General features: G+C 48.2%; 1 protein-coding gene across 1 annotated transcript in view; it reads left to right on the top strand.

The window, feature by feature from the left end:
* The window catches only part of IPO4 (importin 4), a 3,008,003-nt gene that overhangs the window by 912,802 nt on the left and 2,079,245 nt on the right, over positions 1–15,956 (top strand). Inside the window, exon 12 of the mRNA XM_069633964.1 lies at positions 9,457–9,566. Within this exon, the coding sequence (XP_069490065.1) occupies positions 9,457–9,566 (110 nt within the window). The remainder of the gene's footprint in view (positions 1–9,456; positions 9,567–15,956) is intronic.

The following is a 15,956-nucleotide window of genomic DNA, read 5'->3' as shown; positions in this document are numbered from 1 at the left end:
TTCAATTTATGAAGAGGGGGAAGATTCTGACCAGGAAACCTTTGGGTTGCAGAGGACCACACTGCTTATTTCAGAGGATTTCACCTCCTGAGGAAAGAAGGTTGAAGGACCTACAGGAGTCATTACATGAGGCAAGTGGGCTGGACACTTCCCCAGAAGTGGAGTTTGTTAAGCCAGACCCAGGGGAACATGCCGAAACACCCTATGGAACCCCTGTGGCAAGAATTATTGAATTTATGGGTTGGTCTGCGCCTTCGCCTGTTTTTCAACAGGATGACCTGACAGACATATTAGACAAAGGTCCACAGGAGGATCCTGTGGTCCCCTTCCATGCAGCTTTACAAATGAAAATTACATCTAATTGGGAAACTCCTGAAGTTATCCCTGCGGTCAATAAAAGATTGTATAGGGTAGCTGCTGCTGACCCTGAATACTTATCAAAACACCCGACTCCAGAGAGCCTGGTGGTCCAAGCGGCAACTTCATCTAGCAGTAGGACCGCTTACCCTACTGTCCCACAGGATAGAGATGACAAGAGGTACGATTCTATGGCGAAGAAAGTCTTCTCTGCTTGTAGTATGGCGTTGAAGTCCATCAACGCCACCTGTACGCTCGCCAGGTTCAGTCACACACTGTGGGAGTGTGCTTCATCAGAGGCTGACTGCGTACCCGAAGGAGAGGAAAAGGAAGCCTCTATATTACTAAAGATGGCAAAGATGCCATGTGAGAGTCACTTCAAACTGGCATTGATTCCGCTGACAGTATCAGCAGGGCCATGGCGGCAAGTACAACAATCCGCAGGCATGCGTGGTTGCGAAAGTCTGGCTTTGCTCCAGATGTACAGGCCAGACTTTTGAATATGCCCTTTGACGGCTCTTCGTTATTCGGAAAGAAGGCTGATGACAATCTGGAAAAGTTGCAGACATCTAAAGCAGCGGCAAAATCGTTAGGAGCTGCAATCCACCAAACTCCTTTTTGCCCCTCAGGGACCTCTGGAAGAGGAAAGCCCTTTTGCTATTATTCCGCATTCGGGAAAGGCAGAGGACAGCCGGCTCAAAGAGGCCAAAGGAGATCCACCCGAGGTGGACGGGTCAAAAGTACTAAAGCCGCAGCACCAGCAGGTGCCTCTTTACCCTCGGCATCTGCATCAGCCGCCCCCAAACCACTCTGAGGCCTTTCCACACAATACACCTGTAGGGGGCAGGTTAACTCACCATCTGACGGAATGGCAGGCTATAACGTCAGATGCTTGGGCATTGGAGACGGTTGCCCAGGGTTACTGCCTACCCTTTCTACACGTCCCTCAGTCATCCACCGGGGCACAGCTCTCTAAAAGTTCCCAATCCGCTCCTCTTGCAGGAAATTATAGACCTGCTAGAGAAAGGTGCCATTGAACCGGTACCTGTAGCGGACAGGAACAAGGGCTGGTACTCTCCCCCTACTTTCTCATACCAAAGAAGGACGGAGGACTGAGACCCATCCTGGACTTACGAGAATTGAACAAGTTCCTCAGGAAGGACAAGTTCAAGATGGTAACTCACTCTCAGATCCGTCAGGCCCTCCAGCTCCAGGACTGGCTGGTATCCTGGACCTTCAGGATGCTTGTTTCCATGTGCCAATCCATCTCAAACACAGGAAATACTTGAGGTTTGCAATTGGCGACTCTCATTATCAATTTCGAGTTCTGCCATTTGGGCTGACCTCCGCCCGAGGGTCTTCACCAAGCTAATGTCGGTAGTGGCTGCGAGTCTAAGGAGGGAGGGGATCCACGTCTACCCCTACCTGGACGATTGGCTGATCAGGGCTGTATCTTCGGAACAAGCTCAGATCCAGCTAGATTATGTCTGCCACTTCCTTCACAAACTGGGCTTCTCCCTCAATTTAAAGAAGTCACAGATGATACCATCAGAAAGACTCCAGTTCATTGGAGCGGTCCTGGACACTTCCCTGGGAAAAGCCTCGCCACCAGAGGTGAGGGCTCAAGATATTCTGCAGATGGTCAACAAGTTTCAAGATGCCCAAAGTCTCCCAGCCTTTGACTTTTTGAGGTTGCTAGGCCTCAAGGCATCCTGCATCTTCCTTGTGCCAGAGGCTCGCCTGAGAATGAGATCTTTTCAGTGGGCACTGAACTCGGTGGTCGTAATTCTCATGGAGAATGATGGATCTCCTCCGGATTCCGGACAAGGTAGCCCGTGACCTTCAATCGTGGGCCTATCCAGAGAACATCTTGAAAGAACTGTTTTGGCAACCATGGCCGGAGATAACGGTAGGCACAGACGCCTCACTCACGGGGTGGGGAGCCCATGCCAACGACTTGACCACTAGCACTGAAAGCTTTCCTGCCATCAGTACAGGGGAGAAATGTCCTGATAACGACGGACAACACGGTGGCCATGCACTACCTCAACAAAAGAGGAGGCGTAGGATCACTGCCACTGTGCAGAGAGGCAATGCAGCTCTGGTTTTGGGCAATTCAGGAAGGAATATCTCTATCGGCAGTCCGCCTAGCCGGAGAAAGAACTTGACAGCGGACACACTGAGCAGGCAGAGCAGTCTCCCACGAGTGGGAGCTAGCGCAGGAAGTCCTTCAAGAGATCTTTGCCCTTTGGGGAACCCCTCAGGTGGTTCGGCCCTCCAAAGAGGGGTACCGGTCAGAGACATATGTGCGGCTGCCACATGGTCGTCCGCACATACATTCACAAAATTTTACAACCTGGATTCCTCCACTAGTCAAGAGACCAGATTTGGCAAAGCCGTATTACATTCGGTTCATCCTTAAGGGGTGCATGACATTCTTACTCCCACCTCCAATTACATGCCACTGCTATGGGAGTCTATCAAAGATGAGGAATACGTCGGAGGACACAATCCCTTCGAAGAACAAGTTACTTCTTACCTTTTAACGTTCTTTCGATGGGATGTTCCTCCGACGTATTCCTTATCGCCCCTCCCATCCATCCCCGCAGTAATACTTCCCTTGCAGTTGCAGCGTACGCTCCTTCAAGATCAATAACCAATTCAGGCATGACTTTTCTTATACTACAAAACTGAACTGAGCAAGGGCCACCGCGCGCGGCTATTTATGGGCATGGTGACGTCGGCGCCGATACGGTGGCCGTCGAGGGACATCGACTCGGCGGACGTCGACGCGCGGCGCCCTCTACTGAAATAATTTCCGAGGCCAGCAAGCTGGAGACGAATTATCAAAGATAAGGAATACGTCAGAGGAACATCCCATCAAAAGAACATCCCATCAAAAGAACGTTACAAGGTAAGTAACTTGTTCTTCTGATGTTTGTTAATCTGCTTAGAATCACGTGCTGTGCATAGTCTGACATCCAGTGGTCACTGCAGAGTATTGCATTTTGTTTTTCGTAGTCGAAAAGGGGACGTCGACAAGGCGTGTCTGTAACACTATCCCTATAGTGACGTGCAGTGTACCCACAATCCCTCACGCGTCGAGGTCCCTCAGATTGTTTTTTTCCGCCCAGATATTGGTCGCCTATACGCGGAGCTCCTCGAGAGACATTGCAAAAAAAACTTTATTCGACCTTTGGTCGCCCTTAACTTATATTATTACTTGCATCCCTCCTTCGGGTTGTAGCTGCAAAGCTGTTCACCGTCGATCAAGATCTCCAGCAGTGCCTTCGACAGAGGAGGTTGTTCGGGGTTCGCCGAACACGTGGCCTGGTCTCGACGGCCATATACAGTAGGGAGAGTGGGGTCGTGGGACATTTATTGTTTCTCTTTGAGAATGCCTTTCCCTTTCCCCTCCCTTTCCTTCGGGGTTGTTGTCACATGCAATCTGTTCCTCAGCTATGGAGAGGACACCCTTTAGGTTTTGCCCGCGTTGCAAAGGCAAATTTACCTGGAAAGACAAGCATAAACGGTGTAACTGTTGCTTGCCCCTCGACCACAAAGAAGACGGCTGTGCGGCCTTTCAGCTCCTTAAGCCGAAGACTTTGAAAGACCGTAGAGTCAAGAGGTGGGCAGCCTACGCCATGTCTAGGTCTGATTCTTCACCCGCCGCTGCCGAAAGTGACGAGGAATGTGACAACACGACGTCCGTTTCGTAAGTCGTAGACCTCTCTAAGGAGCGTTCACGCTCCTCGTCATCCGTCCCCGACAAGCTCGGCTCAAGCCCTGCTTATGGGGATGAACACCCCGGCGACAAGGACGCACACAGAAAACACTCCCATAAACACACAACCCATGGCTCTTCCTCGTCAAAGACGAAGAGGGCGTTAGCGCCAACGGAGACGCAGGTCCTACCGGCGGCCTCCTCGGACCGTAAGAGTCTGAAGCCCCCCTCGCAACCGCATATTCGACCAGCGACTGGGCTAACCCCTGATAAGGGCGCTACCACTAAACCGCCAGACGCGCACCGCCAGAGAACGGCAGTCGGCGTAGAGCAAGCGACACCTGTAACGGCGCCGGAGGTACCGTCGACAGACAGCTTAGTTGTCGAGAGCCTGGCAAGGATCATTTCCACCGATAGCCTAAAACGGACGACGAAGGATACGTCTGTTACCGCTCATAAGGCCCGGGAGATGCCGAAAAGACCAGAAGGAAGGCAGGAACCTCCCGCTCCGTCGAGAGGGACTCCTAGCCTACCGGAAGGCTTTTCTGAAGGCAAAGGAGACCTCTCTTCGTTATAGGATAGGTCGAAGCGTTTCCTAACGGAAGGCCCTCCCTTTCCTCCCCCTGACCGTTCCGGAGTACCTCATGAAACCCTAGAGAGACTCCAGTTCTGTATGGACATGATGGACAGGTTTATTGAGACTCAGAATCTTCCATGTCCCCTTAAATCCAAAGCTTCGGAAATTATTGTGCTTTGTGGTTCTGGGATATCCCTATCAGGTAAAGGCTCTGCCTTTTGGCCTCAAATCGGCACCAAGGGTGTTCACAAAGTGCCTGGCCCCTGTGGCAGTGCACTTGCATCTCACGGGCATCCGTACCTGGACAACTGGCTCATCTGGTCCCCCTCTCAGGCCATGGCGGTGCAGCACACTGTAAGAAAAGCATGGTATCAACAGTAAGTCAGGTACAAGTGACCACAATTCAGGGGTGTTTAGTGAACTTAAAAAAAGGGTTTGAAAAATGCCCATCTAATCATAAATCTACATATGGGAGCAAGGTATGACCATCAAATAATAATGCAGTCATAGTGGTGTCTGGTAAAAAAAGTAGGGCCTATACTAAAAACCCTATTGCCAAGTATTACCTCTAAATACATATAGTATGGGAAACAATGTTACATAAAGAAAGAAATAAGGAATGATATGTCAGGATGTTCAGGCCGTTGACCTCCCTTCCCCATGTTTTCAGCACGAGATAAGGTGGAAACCTTGAGCTTAGCACAGTCTCTGGCTTTCCTAGCACGAGGGTACATTTCAAACATTAGCATCAGGGCCTTTTGTGCCCAAATCTTTGTCTTCCAAAGTCGCTTCTTGCAGAGGGCCTGATGCGTCAAACAATAAGTTCTTCTCCTCTTGGAATTTCACACGTACTCAATTTCTCAAGTGATTCACTATTCACCTTGGGTTTCCCCTTAGCCGGGCTTGGATCCTTTTAACACAATGTTCAGTCTCCCTCTGCCTGGCTTGGACCAATTTAATTCACTTTAACACAAACTTATCCCAAAAGCTATCAATTCATCTCCCTTTGCCGGGCTCGGATCAACTTTAACTATTTTGTCATCAACTTGCTTGGCACTATCAAGATCATAGACGATTGTGCACAGGATTTAGCTTGCTCTTTGGCACTCTTTCTCCTTTCTCAACTCTGTCGGATACCTTACAGAGACCTTCGAATTAGCACGCACGCAGTGCCAGACCACTCTGTCAAGAGTATAGTTTCTTGGTTTCAAAGTTCAATCACTCATCTGTTCCTCAGGGCTAGGGCCTGGCGTTTGGGTTTCATTCAGCTTCCCATCAGCGTCCGTAATGCACGCTGATATGAAAGTGATAGTAATTCTCACTGCGGCAGCCATTATCAGCTGCCGCAGTGAAAAGTGAAGCGGAGTTCCTGTCTCTCTCTCGATCTGTGCCATTATTGTTCTGTTCAGATCGAGGGAGGTGTCATTGGAAAGGGGAGACACTCCCCTTTCCAACACGTTATTTCGGATTGCTCGAACCAGCAATGCCACTAGACCACCAGGGATCTGTTTGTGAAGTGGGGGGGAGAGGGGGCTGCTTACTATGTAAGTGGCCTTCTCCCTCCCCTCCTGCTCCCCCAGCCCCCGCCCGACCCCCAAAGCCAGATGGGGCACAGTAATGTAAAATGGGGAAAGGACGGGAAGTCTACCGAGGCTCCCTGAAACCGCCACTGGACTTGTGGACGGTCAACCCACATGAGGGACAGCCACCCAATGCCCGGTACATCACCCCCCACCATCCTGGAGCTCTGGGTAGGCAACCTTACTGAATCTCCCTCTGGGAACGGACAGGGACTCCCTGAGACTGCCGTTGGACTTGTGTACAGTCGACACTCTTTTCCACCCAGGTAGGTGAGGTACTGTTTTCATCCGGACACCTGTGGGAATGTGGGAAGGTAGGACATGTGTTGTTGGCGGCGCGTTTCAGTAGTTTCCAGGTGGGATATGTTTGAAACACACATTTTTTCACCTAAATTTGGGACTTTGTGGGTAATACATTCTGGGGCGATTCACGCAAGTTAGACCTCTTGTGAATTCCCATGGGTGTCTTCTTTTCGGAAATGCATGGGGTTCCCCGTTTTCCTTGGTGGCTGCAACACCCAAGGCTCAAATATGTAGGTTGTCTCCCCAAACTCTTTGGGAGATTGCAGTGGTTTAGCCTTTTCCCTGTGCTCCCAGTTAGGTGCACCCACACATGAGGTACAGTTTTCGTCAGGACACCTGTGGGAACGCTGGAAGGTAGGACATTTGTTGTGTTTGCTTGGTTTTCATAACGTTTTCATACATTTGCTGCTGCACTTTGTCACACGACCCTTTCATTTCCCAAATGTGACCTACGGTAAGTTGTTGCTTTAGGCACTATGCAATTTTGTAACCTGCACAAGTCACCTAACCTTCAAAAGGTCTGGCTGTGCTCTTTCAAAAAAATGTATGCTTGCTATTCCTCACCACATTTGTTTTCCTCATTTATACATGCTAAGTACGTCTGTTTAGGCCGTAAGCATAAAAAAACCTGTGTACAATGGCTCGGTTTTAGGGTTGTGGTATTGCTTGTTTTGTGAAACATTACGAAAAATGTGTGATTTCCTAACTGGAAGAGTCGGGAGAATGTAGCGGGGCATTGCTTTTCTCAAAATTCACGGAAGCCATTGCCTTACCGGTCCATCCATGTCCACCACATACCTTTTTTATTTAATATTTCTACCACTAGACGTTAGCCTATGCAAAGCATGCGACTCGTAAGTAGCTACAGCAGAGGTCTTCAAACTGTGGGGCGTCCCCCCCCCCCACCGCCAGGGGGACACGGCTGCATCCTGGGGGTAGGGGGGGCTGGGGACACGAGGGCCCAGCATCAAATGAAAAACAAAAAAGGGATTCGTTTTTTATTTAATTTTAGATCGGTGGAAATGGGCACGGGCGGCTCGCATGGTCGGACTGGACCATAAAACTGTCTCTGGCAACAGTGAAAAAGGGGCCCGCAGTTGCAAATGAATATAGCTGCATAGTGAAGTAACTCATCAAACTGGCCCACATTTGCCAATAAAGTGGCCCATTTTGGCTGGCCTACACTACCATTTTTCATTTTTGCTACAGGCCTCAACCTATTGTCCTATAGGCCAGTCTGAGCCTGGCGGCTCATCCATAATGTGCGAGGGGGCGTCCACCCAGTGACCCCTCACCCATAATGGAGGCGCCGAGGAGCCAGCCCAGTGAAACATTGAGCACTGCCTCAGCTGATTTTTCCAGCTGAGGGAGTGCTCCTGGGCTGGCTGAACTGTCAAAAGGAAACCTTGTTTCCCTTCGACAGTTCAGTTCCCCAGCCACACATGCTTACTGAGCCATGCAACGTGGGGGGCATTTTGCTTCTCCAGCCTTGCATAGCTCATTGGAAATGCTGGCTGGGGCACGGCATGTCTGTATGTGCGAGGGGGAGCTCCTGCACCTCGCACATACAGACTGATCAACCTGGAGCGGGGCATTTCAGCATCCACATGCAGGCCCCTGCAGAAGATAGGTGTATGTTCTTTTATTTTTTATTTAAATGTGTATGGATGCGTGTATGCTTGTTATGAGTGAGTGTATGGTGATGGGCGATTATATGAATGATAGTGGTGTGTGTGTGTGTGTGTTTTGGTCCGTTGAGCTGATTTTGGCGAGTGGGGGTTACAGGGGGGGAAGGAGGGTTGTACAATAAAGGCATTTTAAAAATGCTTTGTTGCACAATCCTCCTACCCACCTGCCAAATTCAGCTCTCCTTCTAAGGCGCTGTGGAGCCCAGGGGACAGGGATGGCATTTTTTGGTGGGAGCAGGATAGGCAGGAGCACTGGGATAGTGGTGGGTTCAGGGTGGGGAGAGCCCAGGCTCTGTGATGGGGTGGGGAGTTCAGGCACTGTGTAGGAGTGGGATGAGGGAGCCCAGCAACTGTTTTGGGAGCAGCTTGGGGAGCCCAGGGACCATACTGGGAGTAGGGTGCGGTGACGGCGCTCAATAGTTCATAGCCATTTGTACATAGTGTCCATTTGGCATTTTTAGGACAGCACGACATGCCCAAATTTTGCTCAGTGGGGTGGGGTGGCCCAGGCCAAAACAGTTTGAAGACCACTGAGCTACAGGCATCAGAAAGAGGATTACAGGTATGTAATGTATGCCTTTCCTTCTTGGTCAGTCCAGGTGTTTACTCCTCTTCTCAGGAGGAACTGACGAGAATGACCATAAGTAAGAATGCTGCCACCTAGGCTTTGAAAACCCTGCAGAATCAGGCAAGTAGTTTTCTATTAAGAAGTCTGGTTCTTGGCCTAGAGTTTTATGTTTCTCTTGCATTTGACGTGTAACCTTGATGGGACTCAAGTTTGTAGAGATTACAGTATTTGTTCTATACTACAAGACTGTTGAATGTCATGCTATTCCGTGGTGGAAAACAGGTAAAATTAAGTCATTATCTGGATTGCTAGATTTGCAACCATGTACCCTGTAGGAATTCATGCATGTACCAAGAAATAGTTGTTTTACGGTATGCACATTTTTAATGCTTTTTTCCCTATCCTACTCATGTGCACTAACTTTCATGCAACTAATTTCTCCCTTTGACTTGCCCATCCATGAATTAGTACTACCTTTTCCCCGTCTAATCCTCAGATTTTCCCTCTTTCTCCCTTTGTTTTCCAATGTATACCTTTTCTGCATATTCCTTGTTTCTGACCCTTCATCTTCCTGTTTCACATCTCACATTTTACCAGTTGTTCTTCCTCTTTCCACACCGTTAATATTGTATAATTCCTATTTTCATCTTTCCTGACAGAGCCCCTTGATGGAGCCAGCGTTGCTGAGTGGAAACCCGTATCAGCGCAAGGCTGCTCTTATGTGCCTGGCCGTGATTAGTGAGGGATGTGCAGACCACATTAGACACAAGTAAGATATTCCTGCAGATACTTTTTCTCTTACTTTTTCCCCCATACCTTCATGTCACTGGGCCTGCCGCTGCTGCTTACTACAATTTACCTCCTTGGTTTAATGGGTCCCACCTGTAAAACTTTCTGCACCTCTTCTCCTTTACTGACTCCGGTTTTGATTGTGCCGGAATACTGTAGATTCTACATTATGGAGTAACTTGGGCTCACAGAACACTTTTTAATAATGGCGGTATATCTCTTTATCAAATATTTTATTTTGTAAAACAATCTTTTATTAATTTTGCAAAACAAAGCAGGACTATAATTATCAACATTCCATAATGATCAAGGTAGCAAATAGTTTCCCAATAGTAACAAGACAAATCAACTTAGGTGGTACCCATCTGTCATGCCAGGCAACATTTCCAGGACCGCTGGTGTCAACCGCCCTCAACCTGTCTTCTCTAATTTCAGAGCCTCGGAGGCTTCCGGTACAAGACAATCCCCGTTTGCATACAGAACGGCTGCTAAGTCGTTCTACACGCCCCTGAGGTTGTTGGGACGGTCGCCATGGTGACTATGCAGCAGTATTATTGCACGTCGCAAGGTGAAACCGATTGAGACGTACCCCCACGATCACATGGACGTAGCGTGTCACGTGTCATCTCTTTAGCCAATCGTCTGATTGTTTCTCATTTGAAGCTCCGCTCAGAACGGCGTTGCACCGCGATACTCTGTATCAAGTTCCTACATCCGTTCCAGGGATTACGACTTCCACGCCCCGTGATACTGACAAAGCCTGTCATCAACTCGGGTCTGGTAACGGATTGTTTTTTCATCACTATTTCCGACACGTTTACGTACGTGTCTACTTATTATTCCTGTGTGGAAGCATTCATTCCTATGTAGTTCATTTAAACCCTCTGAACCAAACCACACTTCGTTCTGCTTGTGGGTGATTCCAAAGTGCCATTTCAGCTTCTGTTACTCCAATATTTACTTCCAGCCCATTCCACTTCAGAACTCCAGTTCACTTTGCATTCTCCTCCTAACAAGTTCACCGAAGGGTGCAGTTGTGACATTCCAAGCACCTACTGTGCTTCAATTCCGTGTGTCTGTCCTCCCAGGGGAACACCAGGACTCAGCAGAATCTACATGCTTTGGCCCAAATTCCTTGTCTTTCCTTCAACAAGAACTAGTGCACAGAACTCATGGACGCACTGCTGTTTTCATTTGCACCAACCCGACCCTAGCGCGTCCCTCATGCCGTATGGGTTAGCTCCCTACTAACCTTTCCTTCCTGTCATTTGTTCCTTCATCAACTCCTGGACCACTGTAGATCCCATATTCCCTTTCTCATTGGAGAGCATCACTCTATCGGTAAGAAGACTGTTAAAGAGCCATATGTTTGGTCAGAGGGCTAGGAATACTACCTTAACAGATCACTCAGTACCCTCAATTCTTACTTTGTAGTGCATTCAAGAGGGAATTCTGTTTCGCCTCTACTGAAGCTTGGGATTCCACACTTCAGGTTAGTTCTTGTACAGATTTTCCTTTAACTCTAATATCTTAATAAGCACAGTTCCTGATGAGTGTTTCTTGTTACAGCCTGGTGTATTCCGGTGCCTTTGAATCCTGCACCCTTCCAAATGATATACCCGTCTTGCGTTTCATGTTAATCTTAGCTAGTAGGGGGTATCATTGAGAAGGTCTATAATAGTGGTGGTAACAGTTCCTGACCTACCTTCCTGTCTGGATAAAGCAGATGGGTACCCTCCTATCTTACCTTATCTAGTCTTTGATACTCTGCTTGTTACCGACTTGTCATTGATGGATAAGCATAACACTATCCCCTCTTTGGGACAGCATAGAAGTAGCCAACGTCACAATGATGTGATTATTCGGCACCCGCCCATTTGTTCCAGATTGTCACCTGTACAACCTTTCTACTATTGCCATGCAGTTGTGTATGTCCAGGATCCGTTTAGACACTGTAGGGGTCTCATTTGCCCTCCAAAGCGTTTCTATGTTTCTTTATGCAATTAAATTGTTTGAGATAAACAGCTGCTTGTATCTTGAGTAGGCAGTGTCCCCCCCCCAAATCCCAAGTAGTAGCAATTTCAGTTCCATCGGGATCGGTTGTGACACCACGGCTGACACTTCCTCTGTAATTTTCTGCCAGAAGTTCAGAATCTTCAGACTTACCGATCTAGTGTGGTAAAACGAGCTCAATGCAGTACATCATTGTAAACAATGTGAGTCATCTTTTTCGGCCCAGCTGAGCAGTGCTTCCTGCGTGTAGTATGTTCTATACAACATTTTCAGCTGGACCAAACTGAATCTGGCCAGAATCGCCACCATGGGACGGCTGAAGGGCATCTTGCCATTCATCTGCCTCTAAGGGACCCTACTCGACCTCCCACTTGTTTTGAAGACCTGTCAAGGGGTGGTTTGAAACTATTGATCACCTGGTATAGGGGCGAGATAGCCTTTCCAGCCAAAAGCTCAGCGGTTTTATCGTCCTCCTGAAGGCAAGCGTCCCCAACCAGCACGATCCTCCCCGCAATGAGAGACAATGAAGGACTCTCCCAAATCGGGAATAAAGCCAGGACAGAGTGCGGGTGAGCTTACAATAGGGCATGCAAAGAACTCTGCAAACTCCGAGAGCGCTCTGTCTGACAATAGCAAAGACAGGCGTATATATTTACAAAAAACGTCATAAGAACCTACATCCTATAGGGGGCACAAGTTCAATGGGATTGGGTGGCGATGACTAGCTATAGGTGCTGCTGCGAGGTGGTTGGCCTTGGCTGGAAGATGTCACTGGTCAGCCTCGTGGGTTGGGCTGGGCCTGGCGGGTTGGCTGAGTTCATCCGGCGGTGTTGTTGTGCCATCGCAGCCAGTGTCAGAGATGAATGTCTTTTCCTGACTTATTTGCCCTAGGCCATGCACACCGCAGTCATTCAGTCATTTCAATATTATCTTCTTTAGTAAATCTTCCAATAGGTTATTCTACAGGTTAATGCAACACAGGAGGAATGCACCTTGTGAGGGGTCTGATGGTAATAAGTCAGGACATGGTTACCAGTGTCCTGTTGACCGGGGCCATAGGTCGAGGTGCTAGGCTTCAGGGCCTGGGACGGGTGGTACAGGTCTTTTTGTCGGTGTCCAGTCATTATCTCGAAAACAAAATGTCGAATTACAATAATGTCGAAACAATAATGTCGAAAACAAAAATGTCGAATTGTTTTTTTTTTAATTTACATGTTTTTTTGGGGTTCCGGTGGTAAAAAAAAGGGGTCAAACAAAAAAAAAATTAAAAAAGGGGGGTTGGGGGGGAACCCCCACATTTCGAATAAAAATCAACAAAAAAAAGAAATTCGACATTTTTGTTTTCGACTTTATTTTTTCGACATTATGACTTTCGACATATTTGTATTCGAGATTATGACTATAAACCCTCTTTGTCTTGTTAGAAGTTGTTATGGATGTGCCGCTGTGTGTTGTCAAAGTGTTGGGTGTCCTGATTGCACAGGGCCATAAGTCTAAGATGATCCGGTGGGTTAGGGGGTTTACGAGGGGGCGCCTTTGGAAGTGTGTGTTCAGGCAGAGGTTTACTGCTGGGCTGTAAATAATGCAGGTGGCGGGCCGCGGCCTTGGGTGCTGCAGAGGGGGCTACAAATCTTTGAAGCGGCTCCAGTCTGGTTGGGGGAGGTGGAGCAGCGCGGCGCGGGCCTCTGCTCTCATGTTTGGCAGTCTTCGCAGGGTGGGAGGGGGAATGGCCTTGCACATATTCACAGAGGTATCTTCCTTGTGTGTTGCCGACTTTAGGTAAAAACATCTCAAACATTTGAACACTCTATAATACTTATTCAAATCACTTTAAAACATGCATTTCAACTTTGCTGGATGTGTCTCGATTATATCCAGTCTGAGCACCTTATTCGTACACTATGTTTTAACAATTACAGTATTTAGTTATATGCATATACATTTGCAGTAAATGAGGTAGTAGCGAGGTTGGTGGAGTACATAGAAAGTAACCCACCACTGTACGTGACGGTGGTGGTACATAAGGGGCTTTAGACATACACACATGACTAGTGCATTCTCGCGCATCCTGCACATGAGCCCTCTGTATGGTTACATTCGTCTTCCCGTGTACTCTAGCAGCATTAGTTTGGTTATGACGCAATACCATTGAATGCAAGTTTCCCAGTGATACACGTAACAAATAGATCCCTGGAACGCTCCTTCATTATTAGTACCCAACTGCAATGGTGTGGGCTCGCCATTGCTTATATCATGGAAGCATGCTTTCTTTATGTTTATACATTTTACAGGTTTTTGTAATATAAGAGATTTTGTGGAGACAAGCATGCTTTGCAAGTGGCCTTGGCATTAATATTGTAGAGACTTTCTGCCATCTGATGATCATTTTACTGTTCTTTTCATTGCCCAGGCCTGCTGGCCGGGTCATGCTGGGAGCGATGATACACTGCGGAAGGTGAACTGTTACAATGTTAGTGTATTACGCTAGCTCATGTCCGTCTTGTTCGTGGGAACGGGCTCGCAGCGGATCTGCCATGGTGCTGCGGCGACAGAGATAACAAACTTTCCGAAGGTGGGGGCCGCGCTACAGTGCGCTGAGCTCACACCATTTTTGGTAGACAAAATGGTTTCTGAGGCCTAGCTAAATTCAATACGTGCGGACAATGTCTCCAGCAGGTGAGCCATCCACCACCTGGGCCCTGGTGGTAAGGAGGGGACGCCCGATGAGCCATGGCCCTCACCTGGGGTGGAGATGTAGGCAAGGGGGGTCTTTTGGACCACTCCTCCCCTACATTTCCCCCCTTTCGTTACTTAAGTAACGAATACTTTAAGTCCTCCAGCCTTCTACATTCTTCTTCGTCCATCACTGCCTCGTCCCATGCAGGTGTTCCTTTTATGGGCATCCATGCTCTGCACACCCCCCGTAAGCTTTCCCCTCTCCTGGCATATTCATCTGGGGTACAAGTCAGGTATATACATCCGCCATCTCCCGCCAAATCTACCCACACCTCCTGGTACCATTCTAGTACACGGGGCTCTCTAATGGTGGTGTGCCATGCTTTATCTATGATATCTTTGTCGTGATAGATAGGCACTAGCTGATATCTTGGTGTCATCTGTTCCTGTTTGTACCTGCACTTCCTGCATGTTTTGTATTGTCCCACGGGTGTTGCCCATTGTCACCATCATCATTGCACCATTTGGTACTGCGTCAGCACAAACTCGAAGGCCCACCTGGCACAGGCAAAAAATGTAAAAGGAGGAACACCACAGCTGGCATCAAAAATTTCACAGTTGTTCCAAGCCATGAGGGGACCCAGGAGAAGATGTTATCGAACCACGTACTGTCTTCTGCTCCACCTTCCATTTTCATTTTTTCTCCTAGGTTGTGGACTGCTTCGATCACATGGGACAGGGAGCCGTTCTCTGCGTCTTCAGAAGGTACGAAAGTGCAGCAGGCACTTCCTATTTTTCGGCAAACACCTCCATCCATTGCCGTCAACGGGTCCAGGACATACCTGTTTTGCATGGTCATCAGTCGTAAAGCCCTTAGTTCCACTTTTATTACGTTGAACCCTTCTTCAGTGTCGTTTGCCAGCTGAATCAATTCCCAGCGTGTTATCTGGAGCCATTTTGCGTTTGCTCTTGCTTGGACACTTGAGACGAGTGAGGCAAAGAATGTTTCTGCGGAGCTGAATAATCGATATTTATCTGGGATTTGAGCCAATAGTTCTGATGATTCCTTTGATATGTAGTTTGATGCACGTTTGTTACGGGTCAGCACTTCTCCCTTGTTTCCGGAAGACAGGACATACATTTGTGACACCGCAGTCGGCTGGGCTGCACTCTGTTGTATGCGTTCTTGTGTCTTTTTGCTCCCATCGATGTGGCTTTCTGGTATTACCATTAGGGCTGAGTGCAGAGTGGACATTGAGCAGCTGCCACTGCATGACTGGGGTAGGTGCAGGTATGCCTGGTTGCCGCATACCCAATACGTGTCCATCAGGGCCGCTGTCCCTTTTCTCAGATCTGGGATGGTGAGGGTTTTGTTACAGTTCTTGTTGGTCCCCATGTAGGTTTTCCCTTCTCCTTTAAAACATAATTCATAGTCTATTTCGTTCTGCAGTTTGAAGGGTTTTTCAATGGCTGTTACCCAAGTTAGTTTTGAAATGTGTTCCTTCCACACGGGTGTGCATGTTTCTTCTATCCACTGCAATTTCTCCGGTTCCACACCTCTCAGTGCTTCAGCTTTACACATTACTTCTTCATCCTTCCACTTGTTGTCCGAAAAAAGTGTCCCTTGTATTACAAAAAATGGTTCCTCCAGACATACCACCCCTGCCGTTTTTGGGTAGCA

Source organism: Ambystoma mexicanum, chromosome 13 (assembly GCF_040938575.1).
Source record: "Ambystoma mexicanum isolate Mex_15411 chromosome 13, UKY_AmexF1_1, whole genome shotgun sequence".
Lineage (NCBI taxonomy): Eukaryota > Metazoa > Chordata > Amphibia > Caudata > Ambystomatidae > Ambystoma > Ambystoma mexicanum.
Note: the sequence above shows the minus strand (reverse complement) of the source record. Positions and strands in the feature narration are given on the sequence as shown.